The sequence below is a fragment of the Ascaphus truei genome, chromosome 4 (genome assembly GCF_040206685.1).
Source record: "Ascaphus truei isolate aAscTru1 chromosome 4, aAscTru1.hap1, whole genome shotgun sequence".
Taxonomy (NCBI): domain Eukaryota; kingdom Metazoa; phylum Chordata; class Amphibia; order Anura; family Ascaphidae; genus Ascaphus; species Ascaphus truei.
In genome coordinates this window covers 328,161,232-328,184,326 of record NC_134486.1, presented here as the reverse complement: position 1 = coordinate 328,184,326, position 23,095 = coordinate 328,161,232, and the positions used below count along the sequence as shown (strand labels likewise).

At 40.4% G+C, this 23,095-nt stretch overlaps 1 protein-coding gene across 2 annotated transcripts in view; it reads left to right on the top strand.

Annotated features, from left to right (window-relative positions):
- OGFRL1 (opioid growth factor receptor like 1) overlaps positions 1 to 6,871 on the top strand; it is a 72,029-nt gene extending 65,158 nt beyond the window's left edge. For both annotated transcript variants that reach the window (XM_075598063.1, XM_075598062.1), the window contains exon 7: positions 2,016 to 6,871. In XM_075598063.1, coding sequence (XP_075454178.1) covers positions 2,016 to 2,799 — 784 coding nt within the window. In that variant the 3' untranslated portion in view covers positions 2,800 to 6,871. The remainder of the gene's footprint in view (positions 1 to 2,015) is intronic.
- The last annotated feature ends 16,224 nt before the right edge of the window (positions 6,872 to 23,095 follow it).

Sequence of the window (23,095 nt, the reverse complement as noted above, 5' to 3'; positions counted from 1 at the left end):
AAGCAAGAGCTGTTGTAGGGCCATAGAGGAAGGGATAAACAATTCACACTCAAACAGTTATATAGAAGGTATGTCTGTGAACGGGAGAAATACATGAAAGATCTAATTTCTTTGCATACGTTACTATTGGCTGGAAAAAATATTTACATTTTTTTTTTTTAAAGTATAAACTTTGGAGTTTTTTCCGGAGTAAACAATATTTTAAAAAAAATTATACTAGTTTAAAAAAAAAGGATAACAATTTGCAGACTTTATTGTATTGTATGTCTTTATTTATATAGCGCCATTAATGTACATAGCACTTCACAGTAGTAATACATGTGGTAATCAAATAAATAACAGATAATATAAATAACAGATCATGGGAATAAGTGATTTAGACATAAAAGTAACATTAAGGAAGAGGAGTCCCTGCCCCGAGGAGCTTACAGTATAATTGGTAGGTAGGGAGAACGTACAGAGACAGTAGGAGGGAGTTCTGGTAAGTGCGTCTGCAGGGGGCCAAGCTTTATGTATCATGTGTTCAGAATATCCACAGTGCTATTCATATGCTTCTTTAAGCAAGTGTGTCTTAAGGTGGGTCTTAAAGGTGGATTTATTTATTTATAAAATATTTTACCAGGAAGTAATACATTGAGAGTTACCTCTCGTTTTCAAGTATGTCCTGGGCACAGAGTTAAGACAAATAATACATGGTTACAAATACAGTTACATAAATGAACAGGGTATACATTATATACAGTACAAGACATTGCATGCACAGTTAAAGAAAATATATATTATGGGCGTATGAGACAGTTACAGACCAGATTAAAATGTGAGACAGCCTTAGATTTGAAAGAACTTAAACTGGTGGTGGATGTGAGAGTCTCTGGTAGGTTGTTCCAGTTTTGGGGTGCACGGTAAGAGGAGGAGGAGCGGCCGGATACTTTATTGAGCCTTGGGAATATGAACAGTCTTTTGGAGTCTGATCGCAGGTGATAGGTGCTGCAGGTGGTAGGGGTGAGGAGCTTGTTCAGATAGCTGGGTAGCTTGCCCATAAAGAATTTAAAGGCAAGACAGGAAAGGTGAACTTTGCGCCTAGACTCGAGTAGTGACCAATCTAGTTCTTTGAGCATTTCGCAGTGATGTGTGTTGTAGTTGCATTGGAGAACAAACCGACAAATTGAATTGTAGAGGGTGTCAAGTTTGCTAAGGTGGGTTTGAGGTGCCGAGCCATATACTATGTCTCCATAGTCAATAAGTGGCATTAGCATCTGCTGTGCGATACGCTTTCTGACCAGGAGACTTAGGGAGGGTTTGTTCCTGTAAAGTACCCCTAGTTTGGCACAGGTCTTGGTTGTCAGGGTATCAATGTGCATCCCGAATGTTAAGTGGGAGTCAAACCATAAGCCCAGGTAGTTAAAACTAGTGACAGGGGTTAGGGTGGTGTTAGCGTTGGTTCTAATCAGGAGCTCAGTCGCTGGAAGCTTTAAAAATTTAGTCTTGGTCCCAAATACCATTGTTACAGTCTTGTCTATGTTTAAAAACAGTTTGTTTTGGGAAATCCAGTTTTCGAGTCTCAAAAAGTCAGACAAGTATGTGTTGAAGGTCAGAGATAGAGGGTGCTAGTCGGGTACTGAGGGGAAGGGCATTCCAGAGGTGTGGAGCAGTCAGTGAAAAAGGCAGACAACGGGTTAAAAATGTTAAACTGAATTCAGTGGGTTATTTTAAAGGTTCGCTGCAGGTTGCAGATGCCTCTTTATTTTAATAAAACGCTTCTCTCCCTCTAGATTCCATCTTCTTAACACTTCATACTGTAACTACAGGAATTGACAGCATTGAGTAATGTACAGCCGAGCTTTCAAGCAGAAAATAAAATCACGTGAATATTCACAGCATATAAATATGACTGCGAAACATGCACTTTATTAGTGATTCCCAAATAACGTAATAACTTATTCCTAAATACTCGCTGTATTTCCTGGGAGTTGTCATGCCATTTACATGTGGGGTTTTTGTTGTTTGTTTTGCAGATCTCAGCACAACTATTTAAGAATTACTCGCATATTGAAAAGTCTTGGGGAACTTGGCTACGAGCACTTCAAATCTCCGCTGGTGAAAATCTTTCTTGAGGAGTCTCTTGTTGAAAACACAATCCCAAACATGAAACAAAGTGCGCTAGAGTATTTTGTGTACACTATCAGAGACAGAAGGGAAAGGAGGAAACTCTTGCGTTTTGCCCATCGTCATTATGAACCTGTTGAGCACTTTATTTGGGGTCCATCAAAAATACAAAAGGCCGAGGACACCAAAGCCGTTAAAAAGACAACGCCTCCTACTGCGTCTCATAAAAAACATCCCCACATAGAAAAAAAATCAAGGGATGCCAAGTGCTTGCGTGCACCTGAAAGCCCAAAGGGTCAGTCTACGGGAGAACAAGCAGCAGGAACTACCAAGAAGGAAGAATTGACCAGACCAGCGGCATCTGAAGTTAGCTCTGTCAATGAAACAAAATGCAACGATCATGGGAAATTGATAGCTGAAAATGATATCTTGAAGTCTGAGGAAACAGCCTTGAATCCTGCCAGTGATGAAACCATTTCCCCGGGCCCAGAAGATGATCAAAGTGGACAGGAACCTGAACGTCTCGACAGGAAGTGTGATATTAAAGAAATTGTAATCGTTTTGTCTTCCGAGGAGGGTAGCAAGGATTGCTTGTGCAGTTTATCACCCGTTACTCCTAACACTGTCGATCTGACTACATCTCCTGTAAAAAATGTAGAAACTGACCTTAAGCAAAAAGAGGAAGCCAAATAGAAAATCCAGAATTTAGGGCCAAAAATGTTTTTTTCATGCAATTGATTAAAAAAAATTGAGGCATATTGTTGACTAAAGAAAAATACAAAATTTCAAAGTAGCAGTTCGATTTAAGTTTAATTTAAAAGTATTCAGACTCTTTTTTTTTTTTAACCCTGAGGAAATGTAGAGTCCTGTATTTATCACTGTATTTTTATTTTTTATTTTTTTAGAAATGGCGGTGCTGAATAAGGATTTTATACATCTGAATAATCCCTCTATCCCCAAAGTACCACAAGACTGTCTGGCTGGGACTCAAACTGTGGTGCTGCTTTGCACTTATACAATACATTATGTAAATATGTACTGTATGTCATTATCTGCACCCAATGTAGAACCATTTTTGGTAGGTTCAAGGTGCCATGTGAAACATATATACTGTATGTCAAAGTGTGTAAATGCCATTTCATTTGTCACTGGATTTATATTCTACTTTTTGTCATGTAGATAAAATGTAATAAGTATTTAAGTTTTAGATATGATGCTATTTCGGTAACGCTCTTAATTGACTGAAACCCATGATTAGGATAACATAATATTAAAATTAAAAAATTAGTCTTTTGGAGCTGAATCAATAAACAAACACAATATTAGCTCCATATTAGCAATGTAATTGTTTAGTGAATCGAGCCATACATTTACAGCTTTTAACTAACTTTATTTAATTATTTTTTTGGCACGATTGCAACTTTTAACATGAGTACCACAATATAAATTGATGTATTATTTCACACATGATAGTATGTGTGCTAAAAAAAACTTGTCCCCAACGCCTACTTAGCATTTAAAAAACAATTGTAGTTCTGCACAAATGGGAGACATATAACCTGCTATATATTATTGCATGATGGCCAATGGACTGAAATGAGTAGCACAATATAAATAGTGATGGCTTATTCCACACACAGTGTATTTAAATATGCACCAAATAACTGCATCCCAATTCCTTTCATTTTGCAGATAAAACATTTGCTATCTTTTTTAAGCAGTCAAATGTTGCAAATGCTTTAAATTGGCATTTGCTATATACAGTACATTATAATGAATTGATGCCATTTACCAGCATTTTGAGTACAGGCCTTTATTTGCACTGCAGCTCTTGAAATGGGGGTAAAGATATTCCATACAAGCAAGTGGCACTGTATTTTTTAAGATCGTAACATTAAAATGACTGAATTTAAATCTCTTATCCTAGCTTTTCAATTGGTGAGATAAGCTTAATGTAACTGCAGCAGAATATAAAATGCAATTACCTACATTTTGTTTTCGCACCATATTAAAATATAAAATACAATGTATTTTAAATACTATGCATTTTTATATTGAACAGAGGGACTTTTTATAACAAAATAAGAAAAGAATGATACTTATTACTTTTTCAATATTTAAATTAAATTATATCAAATCGCATCCTTGAATAATTACTGTTATTCTTTTTCCTTGTAAACATTGCGCAAACATTAACAAAAATACTCACATTTTATAACCGTCCAAAGAAAGCTATACTGTGCATGCATCCCTTATTACTAATAGATTGTTTTAAGTGCTTAACACAATACAGATGTGGAGCGATACAAGTTCCCCCTGCATCTCGCATGTAGCGGGTAGACCACAGCCCAAGTGCGGCCGTGATCGCAGCCAAGCACTCTCACGGCCCAGCTCAGAGGGTCATTTAAACTTGCAGGAGATACCAGCACCCAATACAGAGACCTGTGCCTCGGGAAGCAGGGGGCGCCAGGACCGCTGAATGTGGCTCAGCACCCGGTTCTTCAATTCTATGTACTAAGAATAATAAAAACAGCATGTCCGGCTTTAAGAGCTGTGCAGAGAGAGGGACCGCTTCTCTCTGTGCAGCTCTTCCAGACTGGTGGCGACCGGTAGGATTGACGCAGGGACCCCACTGTGTTAATTTCTTGGGGCAGCCAGAGTGCTGGGCTTTTGGACATGGTGACGCTGCGGTCAGGCTCCGATCAGCTGCAGTTTCCTTGCCCCCAAAACAAACTTAGATAACACTGCATCTGTATGTTCGTTGCACTGAAATGAAACCTCATACACAATTTGTTTTCCTATTATATTAAACATTTATAATTTAACAATGAAACACTAAAAAAAAATTATTTAGTAACAAAACAAAACCACAAATATCACAGAATGTATAATACATATTGCTTTAGTCATAGGATCATACCTCAGAATATAGTTCTGTGGATTTTCAATGCTGCCGCAAGTACAGTTGAGATACAAGGTATTGTTATGTATGTTACCTGAACTGGGGATCTCTTAAAATGGAAAACCTTGTTTTCGTGTCTCTGGAAGATGCTCGGATCAGGAAAATGTGGGTGACATCAAAACAGCTGCCTCCCGCATCAGGTTATGGGTCGATGAATAAGCTAATGTTTTGCACTGGTACTTTCCTGGTGATTACTTTATGAACCAATGTATTCTAAGTCATAAGAAAGTACGGCTCTTCCTATTGGAAACAATGCGCGCTAGTTGTGGAGGGACTGCTTATTTAAAGACACCAAAATAATGTACAGTAAATAGGTGTATCTCTAACATTGAAAGTGTGTGGTCAGGGTGAAAAGTAAACTTTTTTTTTAAAATACATTTGGGGCCAAAGTATGACTTGAGATATACCGTGTATTGTCTGCCAGGTCATGATTCCATCTCTAATCCTGTCACGTTTGTTGTTTCACAAGACCCACTCCAGCTTGTCATATTTCACTTTCGTTGATGTATTCCTTTATGCAGAATCTACTGTGAATGTTCTGTTTTTCCTCCAGTGTTTATGGGTTAATGAAGGCCTGTTGTGTGCCTTTGTCCTGTTTAGCAACTACAAAGACACGGGAATGATTAGAGAACAAGAGATCACCCTAAACGAAACATCATTTGTTAATAATAATAATAAAAATATCTTGTGTATGGTTCAGAACCATCATGTTGGTTTATTCAGCTTTTACCTGAAATGGAACATAATATTCAGCAATATAGGCAAACATCCACTGTTTTACCTAAATTCTGTGAGCAATTATTTTTGTCAGACCCTATTAGAACACCATCAGCTGTAAATGTGGGGTCCTTCATTCAACTCCTTATTTTACTGTGCGTTGTTGAATTGGGCAGAAATGTACAATAGAATAGTTTAATGCTTTGCTCATCTGCTTCAAACAGTCACTCAGACTAGTTAAATATACTCTTGCATGCATGGTGTGGAAACGGCCATATAAACAGTCATATATAAACCATGCAATGTATTTATTTTTTTTCCAGTATTTCTCTGAGCATCTTTGCTTGAATGCTATACAACTTTTATAGGTATCCTGTGCTTGTGACTATAGATTGGATAACCTATAAGAAGTACACAAAGTGAACAAGTGACAGGCGAATGTACTGTAGATTTTGAAATATGTATATCGGTATGATCTGTGCAGAATGCTGTTATTTTTTATTGTAGTCCTTTAATAAACCTAGGGGTCTATTTATGAAAGTTTACCAGCAGCAATAGAAATAGGATTAATTCAATTGAAAGCCAGGGATGTCTTTGATGAATTTGGTGCAATTGTTCTGCACTGGTTTGCCCTAGTTTTGCAGCCGGATGACTGGTAAATTTCCTCCTAACATTTATCAAAAGAAATGTTGTCAAACATTATGTTGCTTTTCAGATGACAAACTTGTCATTCCGATGCCAGAATACATGCGCAAATTCACAGCAACATTTTTTAATAATTGTATTTCTTTTTCGCAGTTACATAGTAGATGAGGTTGAAAAAAGACATCCTTCAATATGAAACCTTTGCTAAATTTAGACAACAGATTCCTATCCAGTTAGAGTATATTGATCTCCAGAGGAAGGAAAACAAAAAACTCCAGTAAAACATTATCAAATCTCAAATGGGGAAAAATAAATTAATTGCTGCAGGTATTACATTGATAATTACTTCTGCCAGGTCGTCAAAAAAAAATAAAAATATATATATATATATATATATATATATATATATCAGAAGAATGACCTAGGCGCACGGGGAGACAAAAGAGAGAAAAAAACATAGGGTAGTATGTCTTAGAAGTTTAACCAATAAATGGTAAGATATGCTCTCACAGCGTGTTGAATTAATTCAGGCGTTTTATCCACCCTGGGATCTAGAACTCTGTCAGTATATTAGGAACGTCTTTGAATCTGTGTCCTTGGATCCTACGACACTTCTTTTCAGCCAAGTCTCCTCGGTACTTGCGAGACTTTAAAGTCCTAGTATTTTCTTTCCACACACGGCGTGTGTCACTGCCACAGCTCTCCTGTATAGTCCACGCCCTATGCGTTTCTCCTTGCGGCTTCGTCAGGGGTGGAAGCCACAAGGAGAAACGCGTAGGGCGTGGACTATACAGTGTTTAGTGGCACATTAGTGGATGGTAGTGTTAAGAGCTACATGTTTTTTTAAACGTTTTTTAAACATTTTTTTAAACTATTTTTGGTATACTATTGATCTTGGCATAAGTGACGCCCCACGTGGGAGTGCAGTGCTCACGCGAAAGCTCAGTGACGTCACCACGTCTGACGGAGGTACCGGAGGAGCATAGAGGACGGAGGAACCGGTTGCTGAATGCTGGAGAGCTGTGGCAGTGACACACGCCGTGTGTGGAAACAAACTACTAGGACTCTAAATTCTCGCAAGTACCGAGGAGACTTGGCTGAAAAGAAGTGTCATAGGATCCAAGGACACAGATTCAAAGACGTTCCTAATATACTGACAGAGTTCCAGATCCCAGGGTGGATAAAACGCCTGAATTAATTCAACATGCTGTACACTTCTAAGACATACTACCCTGTGTTTTTATCTCTCTTTTGTCTCCCTGTGCACCTAGGTCATTCTTCTGGTATCTTTCCTTTACAAGCTTATGGAGCTGTAGACCTAATTGGCAGCAGACAGAGACAGGGACAGGTAGATTGTAAGGGTTAAATACCCCCTACTATATCTATATGTGGTAATAATTGGTTAGATATCCCTATGTGATTGCGCTGTATGTTTCTTTTTTCATATATATATATATATATATATATATATTAATCAACGCTGTATAAACGCAAATCACAAAAAGCAATAATAACTTTTATTGGATTTTTTAAAATAAAAATGTATTTCAAGTTTACACCCCACATTATAATCCAAAATATATTTCATATTCTTCAGGCTACGCTTATAGTCACGGCAACGCAACGGTCAGGCTATGGAAAAATCAAATAGAGATGACTTCCAGCGATCGCGACCAAACCGTTGCGCCGTCCCTTCGCACTTACTATATACGCACGCGACGGCGGAAATGCATTTGGTTTGCCGTGCTGTCGCTGGCACTATAAGCGCAGCCTTAGAGATACTAACAAACCACTTTGCTCCTTCAGTTCTAGTTTGTACACTTCAGCACTGAAAAAAACATGCAGTAGGTAAGAAAGTTACCGTTTGTGCAAGGGCATATTTCACTTAATTGTTTTAATGTAATATGAATGACATTTGACATATTCTTGGGATTTTGCACACAAGAAATGGACCAGATCTTGATTATTTTAGTGTAGCATGTGTGTTGTAGTTGGTAGAGTGAAATTAAATGTTCCTATGGAGATGCATTGGGAAGATGGAGCCGTATTATAAATCAGGGGTACTCGACTCCAGTCCTCAAGCTCTCCCCCAACAAGTCAGGTTTTCAGGATATCCCTGCTTCAGCACAGGTGGATCAATCAGAGGCTCCGTCTTTGATTGAGCCACCTGTGACGAAGCTGGGATATCCTGAAAACCTGATCTGTTGGGGGGTGGAGGGTGCTTGAAGACTGGAATTGAGCACCCCTGTGTTAGGTAGTTAAATTACAACAGTATTTTTGTCATGGTAAACTTGAAAAAGAGAGGAAGCGTGGCCCTGTGGTACAGGAACTATACCTTCTTTAACCTGGCAGCTGGTTTGAAACCCCCAGTCATCTGTCATTGTGGTTATGGGCAAGTCATAGTCTCCCTCTGCCTCGGGGTGCCAAAAATAGATTGTAAGCTCAGTGGGGCAGAGATCTATTGTGCCTGTGAAACTCTAATGTGGAGCACTGCGTCTGCCATTTTCCTTTTTCTCTCTGTCACTATTTTAAAAATAGAAGTGATTGCAAACGTGAATCTAGTTTTATGTACAGTATTTCCTTTGTAAGGGCAATATGTCATTTGCAATGTATTGGCCTGCTATGTTGTGTATTATTGGCATTATAAATGACAGAAGGCTGTGCATGTATGTACCAATACCATTTGTATGTGGTAGGAGTTGTAACCAGTTTCTGGATTTGTACTACAAAATTAACATTTTATAATTATGTAAATGTATGGCAAGGATATGCCAAAACGTAAAACCAAGCAATAGTTTCTGTTGCTTATTCTGTATTTTTTAATATTGTGTTTAAAGGTATATATTTGAAGTTACTTTTATGTAAAGATTTTTTTTTTAACAAATGTACACCGTAGTCAATACACGTTAGAACAACACGTCTACTGTAAACAAAAATAAAGTCTAAATTATGAGTGAAAAAATCATTGTAAAGATTTCTAAATAAATGTAAAAAAAAAAAAAAAAAACATTTCAGATGTCATGCAGGGTATTATGTCACCATACCATTCTAACGCTGTACAGGATCTATGATATCTATATTACAGTCATAAATGTTTTCCAATAAAATATTTTTTACAATGAGCTAAAGTTTTCCTTTAAACATGTTAACAAAGATTCTAATAAAATATATGCTTTTAGACGTGTGTGTGTGTGTGTGTGTGTGTGTGTGTGTGTGTGTGTGTGTGTGTGTGTGTGTGTGTGTGTGTGTGTGTGTGTGTGTGTGTGTGTGTATATATATATATATACACATACATAAACATTTTAAGTTACTGTATGGTGGGTGAAAAAGGCAACAAAAAAACTCCACCGTTGGCATATAGCCAATAAGGAATATCACTTGTGAGCACATTCACATGTCTAAGGCTGAGGCCCCAGTATCTCCGCTGCACGTGCGCCCGCGAGGCTGGCGGCACGTACAGCCGATTCCCCGGTCTGCAGTGGGCTGCAGGAAGAGAGACCGGGGGGGGGGCGTGATGGGGGCGCAGCCATGACGTCACCCGGCAGGTTCGCCCTCATTGGCTGAACCGCCAGGGGGTGTGCCTTAGCGCTCCGTCGCGAGTCCTGCTATCAATTATTTTGAGAGCAGGAGCAACTCTCGCCACAGCGCTGCGGCCCCCCTCGCAGCGGGCCCGGCGCCATTGAGGGGAGGGCTCGTCCCCGCAGCGTCCGCCACAGTGGACGCTGCCAGTAGTCAGCGGGGACCAGGCCTTAGGTCTGCAACCCAGCCTTTCAACCATTATCACCTAGCATACAGTGCTCCCACTGCAGCAAGGGATTCTGGGAAATGACATGCAAATGAGCACGCAATGTGTCACCTTTTGCCTGGAAAATCTATTCACATGGAGCCTATCTAAGCAAATGCATCGCCGTTCACACAGCTTTTAAACACAGCATGGGACTAGCAAAGCAAGTCAAACTACTCACAGACATGTTTCAACCTTGATGAGTATCATCAGTGTGAGGTTTGTTTATACTTGCTTTGCAATATTTCTAGGCTGGGTAGGTTTACCATATACATTTTAAGTTACGGCGGATGAAAAAAGAACAAAAAACCTCCACCGTTAGCATATAGCTAATAAAGAATATCACTTGAGCACATTCACAGGTCTGCTACCCTGCCTTTCGACCATTATCACCTAGCGTGCTGTGCTAAAAAGCTATGTGAATGGCGATGCATTTGCTTAGATGGGCTCCATGTGAATGGACTTTCCAGGCAAAAGGTGACACATTGTGTGCTCATTTTCATGTCATTTCCCAGAATCCCTTGCTGCAGTGGGATCACTGTATGCTAGGTAATAATGGTTGAAAGGCAGGGTTGCAGACCTGTCTAAGACATGTGAATGTGCTCACAAGTGGATATATATATAAATATATATTTATTAGAATGTATATTCAGTTTTAAAAATGTGTGCTGTCAGATTTGACCTTTAAATAATAAAGGAGGCTAGGAGAATATGCACTTGTTTTTCATGACAACCTCTGAAAGGCTGAGTTAGTTATACTGTAGATCTGACTAAACACCAAGGAAGACTCCCACAAAAATGTCCATACTGACGGTTTATGTAAATGTCACACACTTTAACTATATGCAACTGTCTTTCAAAAACATACACACTAAAAACTCCCAGAGATTTATACCACACTGTGCCCAGTATTAACACCAGGTTTGCATATTGGGGCAAAGCCCTTCCCTAACAGATTTTGTGGTGCAAATGAAAAGTGCAATCTTTTTAATTGTATGCTCTGGAAGCATAATATACAGTAGGTGCACTCATAAGGAATATTGTTTTTACATTTGTGGAAATAGTGTTTTAAAGTGTATTCCTTTTTAAAATATTCAGAACTCCCATAGCTACATTTTCTACCAAAAAAAAGCAGAGCTACACTCAAGGGCCGAACCCTCCCCTTCCGCTTCACTTCCAGGCTCAGAAGGGCGGTTACCTGATCCATCTGTGCCTGGGGGTACGTGGTACAGCTGTGGCAGGACCCTCTGGTACTGAAGGGGAGATCTCTATCATCATCTCCCATCTCTATCATCTATCTCGCCCCTAGGCTCTTGCCTGAGTCGGCCGCCTCCTTGCTGCCGCCCTCCTGCTCCTTTGGAATCCCAGCGTCAAAGTGACGTTGCACGGTGGCACGTTGCCATGGAAATGCGACGTCATTTGACGTCCTGTTGGTGCCATCATTTGAAGTAACTGTAAATGGGGGTAATAGTTTGCAATCTGGACACAAAAGATAAATCCGCAATAATCGATATAAAGGTTAAAGCGGCAATCAAGCTATTTTTTCTTCTCTCTTCATTTCATGCAGGATTGAAGCAGGGGGTCTCCGGAGCTGAACCTCATTCATTTCAGCTCTGGGGACCCCCTGCTTCCGGAGGTATTTACTTCTGTAGTAGTCACTCCAGGGTTCATTATATGGCTGCTTTTCAATGTTCTCGGGCCTAGGGAGCCGTGACGTCACCTGGTGTGGCTTCCTATTGGCCCATGTGACTGCAGGAGATACCTCTGCCACCCCCTTTGCAGGTATGTATCTCTGGGAGCAGGGTGTCCTCTGAGCTGAAATTAATGGAGTTCAGCGCCGGAGACCCTCGGCTTCAAATCTGTATTAAAAAAATGAAAATGAAAAAAAAAAAAAAACACTTGTTCGCGCCTTTAATCAGACTCTTAAAACAAAGATGTTTGTGGGAAATGTATCAAGGCAAATTTGTGTCATTGTATCGAGGCTATGTTTCCAGTTGTGCACCATGTGCTTCACTTTGCGATTTGGGGTGAGGAGCTACTGTACATGACAGATTACAATGAGATGTATCAAACTGCATCTTAGTGTCTTTTTTTTTTTTCTCTATCTTGTATTTGCGCAAAATAAAACAGTAAAGTGGCGTACACTTTTCTGACTAACAATTTGAAGCAATGTGTCAAAACAAACTTCTGTAAGCACATTCTTTACGTTGATGCATCTTCCCGTCATGTTACTGCCCCAAACGTTTATGAATTGCTTTCATAGGATGAAGAAAGCAAAGGAGTTTATGTATCGAGGCAGAAGTGGGGCAATTCTGGTGCAAAAAGATTGCTCCAAATGTACTGTATCAAATACAACATCTGATGGAAAACAATAGACCTTTTATTTGCATCTGGTGCATTTTTTTTGTCTTGATAATTTTACTCTAATTTAGTTATTTAATAAAGTCTCCTGCTTGCTAAACTGGTGCAAAACGAATGCACCCGATTTAGCCATGGAATTTATTCCTTTGTTATCAATGGGATTTCTATAATTTGGTAAATAGAGGTCTGTTATTTTTATTTTTTTCTTGCTGGGTTTGCCCTGGTTTTAATGTTGGGAGACGTTAGTAAATGACCCACTTAAACGTGAAGACGGAATCCGTGTCCTGGCTGCAAACTGGTAAACTGAAGTACAAGATCAGCATCAAATCTACCAAAGGAAAAGGTCCCAATAGTTGCAATGGAATTTGCTTTAATAAATATGATTTATTTATTTTGTCCAATTTTGCAGCCAGGAGACTGATACTTAGCCCCCAAGTATTGTACATTGATGTATTCATTCTGTTCATATACATGGCCATGTTGTAATCCGTATCTGGGCTCAAAGAAGTCATTGAGTATAGTCATAAAATATGAAGACCTCCAAATTAACATGTTTGTATATATATTTGCTAATTACTATCAGGGATTCTGATGTGGTGTTAATAAACATTCATATTGTAATTGTGGAATTGCTTGATTGTGTGTACAGTAATTGTGTGTTACTACACTACAGTCTGACAATGTGCACAGGTATATGAAAAACAGGCATCGGCTGTCATTCCCTTTACTTCCGAAATTATGGACCTGTTTAATACTATTTTAGCCATAAGGTTGATATAATGAGGGAGATATTAAAGCTGAAATCTTTCTTCTTACCAGTGCAAAGTCCTGTTGCTGTTGGTTGTAGTAATTTTGTTGTTGTTTGCCTACTGTTTTTTAAATGACCATTGCCTTTTACACTCATAAAGACAACAGAGGGTGCCTGGCGACAGCAGATGCCAGTGAAAAAATAAACTGGTAAAAACAGCAAATGGTAAGGGTTTTGAAAACATGAAAAGTAAGTTCCAGGTGACTGGAGAAGAGCATGCGTAGTCCCACTTCACAAAAATGGGTGTAGGGAAGAGACAGGTAACTACAGGCCAGTGAGCCTGACATCAGTAGTGGGGAAATTAATGTAAACATTGATGAAGGGAAGGATTGTTGAATTTAGCATTGTTTTCTTTGGGGGGGGGGGGGGTGGGTTGCTGAATTCACGTTAAATGAACCAAATTCTTTTTTTTTTTTTTTGACTGGGTAACTAAGATCAGGGTGAAGTAATAGATTTTAGTAAGAGCATTGCCTCTATCTCACGTAGACAACTGATAAACAAGTTTCAATGTATGGGATTGGATTCTATGGTGGTTGAAGGCTAGGCGACAAAGAATTGTGCTAAATACAGTACATTTACAGGAGGTAGAGGTGGCCAGTGGAGTATCTATGATCTGTACTGGGGTTTGTGTTCTTTAATATCTTTATTAGAGATATTACAAAATGTCTGGAAGGGAATGAATGCCTTTTTTTGTAGATGACACAAAGATCTGCAACAGCGTTGACACTCCTGGGGAGGGGAAAACAGAATGAATAATTATTTAGGTAGATTGGAGCAATGATAAAGTGTGGAAAATACAATTTTATGGCAAAAAGTGCTAAATAATGCACGTGGGTTACAAAAATCCAAAGGCAGAACAGAGGATTTATGGCACTATAATGTCAACTACTGTAGAGGAAAGGGAAGCCTGCAGGATATTAGATTTTATAGGGAGAGGTCTTAGCAGCAGACAGAGAGTTAGTTATGCCACTTTACAGGTCATTGGTGAGACCTAATAGATCAAAAAATTGGGACAGCATATATTGACACAGGGCTAATTCAACCTAAAAGTGTGGCTAACACTTAAAATCTGCAGATACGAAAATATATAGATATAAATACCCTTAGAAAATGTAATAGAGATCTACTTACTAGTCGTTCAGCATTTGTTTTTTTGCTGATCAGAACAGCAAAGACCTCACTGCGTTCAGTGGTGGGAAAACACATCCTAATAAAGCCCCAAACTGCACCTCAGTGTGTGCAGACAGCATGGGTGATAAAGCTGTCAATAATTGCGGGAGTTTCCAAAGTTACGTCCCCCAATGGTTTGACGGTGTGGATGAAAAACATTGTGGGGAGCGACTTTGGAAGCGCCTGCTGTAATTGACAGTTATACTACCCATGCTAAAGTGCAATTTGGGGCCTTACTAAGTGCACAGTTCCCACACTGGCTCAGGAACCACTATACTACCTGAGATCCGCCATTGCATATTTTTTGGGGTGGGCCCTGTGGAGACACCTCACAAACCTATAGGGCAGTGTTTCCCAACCGGGGTTCTGCAGCACCTTGTAGTTCCTTGAGAGGATCAAAATGGTGCCACGAGATTTCCCCATTCTCCCAGAGAGGGGAGAAACCAGGGTAGTTGCTAGGGGGCTGGGCTGTTTCCTCCAGTCTGATTGGCTGCATTACCCAGCAGCAGCCAATCCATGGGTGGTCGGGAGACTGGGGGGTGGGGCCAAGCAGAGGAGGAGGAGGGAGCAGCATGGGCAGGGGAGAGGCGAGTCTGTCCTGGTGTGTGTATGTGTATGTGTATTTGTTCTCTCCTGCTGTGTGTGTTTGTTCTGTCCTGTTGTGTGTCTCCTGTGACTGCCTGTCTCTGCCCTCTCTGTTTCTTGTGACTCTCTACCCCCTCTGTCTCCTGTGACTACTGTATTTGCCCCCTCTGTCTCCTGTGACTCTGTGTCTCCTGTGACTCTGTCCCCTTTGTCTCCTGTGACTCTTTCCCTGTCTCTTCCCCATCTGTGTCCTGTGACTCTGTGTTCTTGTCTCTGCCTTGTATCTTCTGTGACTGATTGTCCTGTTGTGGGGGTGGCTCAGCAACTGAGCACCGTAATTAGGGGTGCCTAGGGAGAAAGAAAGTTGAAAAACATTGCTTAAGGGGCCACAAACCCTCTGTTGGGAATTACTGATTTACAGCATAATACTTGGCAAGAAACACTATATTACCTTAATACAGTATGTGAAGCTTAGGGGATAGAAGGGGGATATGAATTAAAGTTTCAGATACAGATGTACAGTAACCATAATGCAGAACATTGCATTAATTGCATAGAATTTTCCCATAGGATTCAAAGGCAGTGATAAAGCAGAATAACACAGAATACCCAACATAACGCACCAGCGGGTGCAATAACCCTTGCCACATCTGTATGTAGCCAAGTGCCCCTGGCTATAGCCTTCTACTGGTCTCAACACTATAAGTCCTGATAGGAACAGGCAGTGTTGGGGTTAAACTCCTGCGCAGGTCCTAGTCTGGATGGGTACTATGGTGCCTTATCCAGGGGCAAGCCTAAATCGGCAGTTGGAGTGTCATACCTGGGGAGGATACTGACTGGGTCACAGGTATATGGTGTGATGCCTGTCAGTACCTGGACCTGTCCTGTTATGGGGCGGGGTTACATGCCTTTCCCCCCGGGTATAAAAGCTGACACTCCACCAAGTTAAGGTTGGTTGTATATGGTATGAAGTGATACCCTTTTCCCTGCAAGAGGGTAAAAGAGATTGGGATGGGCTCTTGGGGCTTCAAGCCCCTGAGGTCTGCTCCAGGAACGGAGATGTGCCATGCTGCTATACAATAAACCTGCTGTTGGACCACCTAGTCTGTGGTTATTGGGTAGGAGTATTGCCTGTGGGAGCCATCCTGCATTCAGCAGGATCCTCATGGGATGGAGGCACTGCACTGTGAGAGATGGAGAAAGGCTGCCCTGTTTCTGCTCCCAAACACCAACCGAGGAGAAACTCAGACCTCCTGAACCAAGCAGATGAGCAACAGCACCGGAGAAACACCCATGTAGTGGCCAGATCTTCTGTGGCAGGGGGGAACAGGTGCTACATGTATATGTAGGATTTCAACAAATTACTGGAGGGAAGCATATTTCAAAGAAAGAGAAGTGCTAGAACAAGAGTTCACGCTGTAAAGCTGGAGGATGGCAGACTTGAGTAAGTACTTTGTCATGGAAATGGTGGTGGATTCATGGAATGACCTCCCAACAGAGGTAGTAGGAGCTAATACAGTAAGGGAATGAAAAAATGATTGGGATAAGGTTATCCTAAATACGAAAAAGAAAGCAAAAGATCAAATGAGGTCTCAAATGTTACAGCAGATAGGAAATGGGCAGACTAGATGGGCCAAGTGGTTCTTATTTGCCATCAAATGCTATGTTTCTAAGAAAACGATCAGGACAACATGACCAATTAGATTATGTTATGATTTCATTTTTGTTTCCCGGGGGGCCTTAAAAGAAGTCTCCAGGTTACACAGAAAATATAATAAAACATGTTGGCCCATATTTACTGAGCTGTGCTATTTCATTGTAAGTCTTCTAGCACTAGAAGACATCCACCGGTGTATTCGGTACTTAGAAGGTGTCTTATAGAATATTACTGCTTAGGAAAGAGTGACCTGTATGGGTTCTCTGGGTGACGGAAGTTCCTTGGAAAGTTGCTACAATGTTATAAACCTGTCTCAGGCCATTCTCCTTTTTTCTGTATATATGTTTTTCTGTAATGTACTGACACTGGTTTGGGGGAATTATACCATAAAATGAATCAGTTTAGACTTTGACTATTAAGCAACTTTGGCTCCTGAAGGAACACCTGATTTTTGGCACCAATATCATAATAATGTTTTTCTTTTGTTTTAGTACAGAAAGGTAACACCAATGGGGCTTATTTACCAAAAGTCTTCAGGCTTCAAACTGGGGGAAACTAATTGCACCAGATTTATCATAGGAGCAACTCCAATTGCTTTTAATGAGATTCCTTTTCTTTGGCAAATATGGTGCTGCTCTTTGCACTGTGTTTGCAGCTGGGAGAAGTAAATAGACCCTTGTGTATTGTGCAGGAGACTAGAAGTTGTTGGGTGGGCTCAGAGGGAGAGCACTCTGCCAGACAGAGGGTAAACTGCTCCAGGGACACCTCAAATTGTATTTTTAGTGGTGACAGGGAATCTGTAATGATGCACGGAACACGCCCCCTGCGGTGTGTTCCTACCGTACCTGTTTACTTCTGATCGCCGCCCTCTAGCTGCGAGTCAAGATCCTGTGTCTTTAAGGATTCTAAAGCATTCATCGCCATCTTGCTTCCTTGCAAATCCTGCCCTCTTCCTCCTGACAGGAAGTAAGCCTCTCTTTGACTTTCTCTTGGCTATTAGTCATTTGCTGCCTGCCCATGTGCCTGCTAGTAGTACTATCATTGCATGTTGTTCCTGCCTGGACCTCCTTGGGACCTTTACTCATCTCCTTTGGATTCCGGAAGACTGGGACAGTTACTCATTTACTACTGAGGTTAGTTTACCGTCGGGAAGTGTAGGTACCTGCTTAGTAGGGTTCACCTTGACGTGGTAGCAGGCTTATAATTCCTTGGCCAATGGATTAGACTAAGAACCCTTATGTTATATTTAGTTTCGCTGCACATTGCTGTTTCTAGCACTATGCCTTTAAGGAGGCTGGATGTCCTCCAAGAAGCAACTCCCTTGTGGGTGTTACCTTGTGCTCTGGACTCTACCTCCCCTGCTCCTCATTTGTGGCTTCCCACAACCCCCACGTTGGTGCCTGAGAATGCGCGCACTCCTGCTCTACTGGCAGAGCATGCGCGCACATACTGCTGGATCAGTCGTGTCTCTGAGCAAGGCACTGCACCTCCGGACGCATCGCGCATTATCCTGCACGCGGCGCAGTCACGTGACTACGTGCGCCGATCCCAAGCTGCGCGGCACTCACTCCCTTCGTATCCCCTGCGGCCTCCCCACCTCGCTAATGGGTCCTTCCCTTTCCCTGCGCTTGTGTGTAGGAGCACAAGCGTGACAGAATCAGAAGGAGGGCCGTGAGTATTGGTTTTATTGTTTCCTATAGTACTGCTAATGGGAGGTGGAAGCAGTACTAGGTAGATTTTTGCGTTTTTAACCTATTACTCGCCCATTCCATGACCATGTAGGAAGCCGCTACTGTGCTTGTAGCTTGCTCAGCCAATGTGTGGTCATAACATCCCTTATCACATTTACATCATTTATAATTAATACCATTTTTTTAATGTTGTGTTTATGTGTTCCTCCATGTAATTAGCAGACCTTCTTATTTATATAACTAAAATTAGGTATGATGGATTCAGTGGTCATAAAATGATATTATTAGTATCACTTTAATTAATCCATTTACATTATGAGCACAGGGACTTTCTAATACAAGGGAAAGATTGTGTTTCAGTGTTCAGTTAGACGCTGGGCGTTACTTCCTGAAAAAGCAATGGTTTGTGAAATGTGTTGAGGTTACACTTGGGTTCATTCCTAGTTCCGGTCTGTCTCACTCTTAGCCTCGATGAAGCAAGGTAATGAGGCAGGTTCCTACTGTAGTCAATGATTTCTTTAGATATTTTACTGTCAGTGTGTATTATTTAATATCTATGATTTTTAATACTATAATAGTTATGTTCGTTATGTTTTTGTTACTTGGTCTGTATCAAGAGTGTGGCCAGAGACAGAGCTCCAAGGCACAGATCCACAGACGTTCAAGGCTCATGATGGACTGGTATCAAAATCATTAACAGCTGTTATTTTCCCTGAGATTAATACATACAGTGTCCAGAAAGCTAATTATATGCAAACACGCAGCCGTTGTAATATATATATATATTCTGTCCACCTGTCACTTGAAACCCCTTACATACCTTCGCTACATCGATGACATCCTCCTGATTTGGACCTCTGGCGAACAGTACCTCCTACAGTTCTATGACAACTTCAATACTTTCCACCCGACCATCAGCCTCAAACTCACCCATTCCCCGGATGAAGTACATTTTCTAGACACCACCATTACTATAAAGAACAACCAACTACAGACTTCTGTATACCGCAAACCTACAGACAGAGCCAGCTATTTGAGGGACAACAGCTTCCACCCGACACACACCAAACATGCAACCATCTACAGTCAAGCCATACGATACAACCGGATATGCTCCGACACAGCAGACAGAGACCAGCGGATTAAAGCCTTGAGATCAGACTTTATAAACCGTGGATATAACCACAGAATTGTAGACCAGCTAATTCACAAAGCCACCAGAATACCAAGAAGTGATCTCCTTGAATACAAACAGAAGGAGACAAGCGACAGTGTTCCTTTCGTGGTCACATATAACCCACACCTAGGAGCCCTACGCAAGATCGCCAGGAAACTACAACCCATCCTCCAGGAAGATACAAGACTGCAACAGGTCTTCCCTGAAGCACCCTTATTATCATACAGACAACCCCATAATCTCAAGAATATTATGGTGAGGAGTAAAGTATTCAGCAGTACAACTGAATGCGGGACAAAACCATGCCAGGACCCAAGATGCAAAACCTGCGTAATGCTCTACACAGCGGACACAATACAAATACCACACAAGAATCGGGAATACAAAATCAGAGGAGGGTTCACCTGTTCCTCCAGCAATGTCGTGTACCTCATCATGTGCATGAAATGCCCAGGGGGCTGCTACTACATAGGTGAGACAGGACAGGGGCTAAACAAGAGAATGAACCTGCATCGCCACAGCATCACACGCGGAACAAGAGACAGTCCTGTTGGCGAACATTTCTCTGACTCTGGCCATAAGATGAACGATCTGAGGGTTGCCATACTCAAAGGTAATCTTAAAACCCCGAAAGAGAGACGGTTGCATGAATACAAATTTATGCAACTGTTCGGGACACTTAGCAGTGGCCTAAACAGAGATCGAAATTTTATGAGTCATTACTAACACTAGCGAACTCTCTTCCCATGAGCGCTAAAGGCCATTTCTGTACATACTGTGCTATATGTATGCACACACAGCTGTCTCTCACACATACTAATACTCCTTATTTTTCCATCCATATACACCAATAGGGACCACATAGTATCCACACACACTTTTAGTTGTGCTACAAACTCTCACATTTCCACACCCACCCACACTATTTATATCCCTCTCACTCCACACACACCTTGTGTAGAGCACTGTTTATACTGTGGGCTCTCCATTCATTTTTATTCACACTGATACACATACACACTCTTTCTTCACTTGCTTTCAGTTACCCTTTGACACCTCTAGCCATAAAACACATCCACATCGGGGGAAGGACCAGCACAGATAACATTCCTAGAGACACTGTTTTCAAGTTTTCCTTGCTTCATTCATTGTAACATCGCAGGCAGAAGAGATCAGTGTATCTCGAAAGCTCGCACAAATAAAAGCATTTCGTTAGCCACAGAACGGTATCATCTATTTATTTTTTGATTATTGAAGCTCGGCTAACACGGTACTGATACCTCTACATATATATATATATATATATATATATATATATATATATATATATATATATATATATATATATAGTACATCTCACTAGTATAAGCTTAACCCCATGCTAAATTAGCACTGCCTTGCGTTTATTTAAAATAATATGCTGGCATTACTCCCATCCAGAACCTGATATATACGTTTTGGAGGAGAGGAGTTAGAGAGGTACTAGTTTTTGTTATGTACCAAGTGACTTAAATACCATCCCAAACACTCCTTTATGAAACACGCAGAGAGATACCTGTGAACAAAACAGAACACCGCTGAGATACTGGGAATATATGCTAATTTGAATATACTTTCTCTCTCATCCCTTAAATTTATCGGACCTTTGTGGATAGGTATTGTTATGGGCAACGTATCTTTTAGCTTTCATTAGCACTAACGTCTCTTATACTTAACGCAATGCCCTTTCCGACTGAAAACAGGATTAGACCTAACAATACTGAGCTTTGACGTTGCATGTTAATGCTTAACAAGGCCCTACTTTAGGTTCCACATGGATTAAATGAGGATCTTAAATTATCCTGCTTTCTGTGATAAATGTGTAGTTCTCGAATCTTTGCAGCTCTTTTGACAACAACCTGTGTAATTAACATAGTTGTCTTCTGTGCCTCTATATACATAGTTACATAATTACATAATTACATAGTTACATAGTAGATGAGGTTGAAAAAAGACATCCATCCATCAACTTCAACATATGCTAAATGTAGATGACAGATACTTTATCCTATATCTATACTTACACTATATTGATCCAGAGGAAGGCAAACAAAAAACCCCAGTGACATATCTTCCAATGATATCTCATAAGGGGACAAATACATTCCTTCCTGACTCCAAGAATTGGCAATCGGATTACTCCCTGGATCAACATCCTTCCCAAATTTACTTATTTGGTATATCCCAGTATAACTTTAGTTTCTAAAAAGACGTCCAACCTTTTTATGAACAAATCTATTGTATCTGCCATCACAGTCTCCATGGGTAATGAATTCCACATTTTAACTGCCCTTACTGTAAAGAGCCCTTTACTTTGTTGCTGGTGAAATCTCCTTTCCTCCAACCTTAAGGGATGACCCCATGTCTTCGTTGGCTACTTTCATTTAATTTTGATATACAGTACAGTACAAATACCACTGTTTTTTTTTATGTTTAATGCTGTCTTGAAGTTCTCTCTTTGGGTACTACAGTTCTAAAATTTTAGTAGAAACAGTATCAATAGTTTTTCTCCAGGTTGAATATGATACATGTGATATGATGTGTGACCTAAGTTTTCTTCTACAGTACCTCACTAGATGTCTTTTGATGACTTTTTGCAGTACTGTCCAGGAGATTTCCCCATCTACCTGTGACTTAAGGTATAGTAATTATATTAAGTATGTCCTGTTGAATCTTTGATTTGTTGTCAACAGTCTTTCAGATACTATTCGTACCACATGTGATTTAAGGTATTTGAGGAAATAACGAACGACCTATCCTTCACGATATTGTCTGTGTTGTATGATACTATCTGCGGAAGTTATCTGTAACCACGTGACTTAAGGTACCAGCCTCTCTTAACAAAATCTCCTCACCACATCATAGTTCATACACAGTGGGAGGAATATTTCTGGACTATATACAAATAGCACTAGGGTGGTGATCCATTTAGGAAGAGAATTGGACAGTGCTGTTCAACAACAGTTACTGTCTGTACTATCAACCAAGGACATTATATGTACACCTTTCCTTATTCTGAGCATTATACTTTCACAAATAGCCAGACTCCAAGATGCCTTGAATACAATACAATCTCAAGCAAGTTGATACCTTTTTCATCCTTTAAGAGACTATCATTTTGTGTTCAAAACTTGGACGCACTGATCATTGAAACTTAGTTTCTTTTTTTTGCCTCTCTTAACAAAATGTGTTTCTAGTATAACATCAACATGCTTAAAAAGAGCTGTTCCACTATATATTCTTAATCTATGTTACAGGTGTGACGTCAGGAGCTAGGTTATGTGCTAACTGCAATCTATAAATAGAGACACTTAAAAACATATAAAAACATGTATGAAGTTTGATGAGGGGTTTGGTTCAACTACTGATCTACAGTTGAAGCCCTCCGTTAGG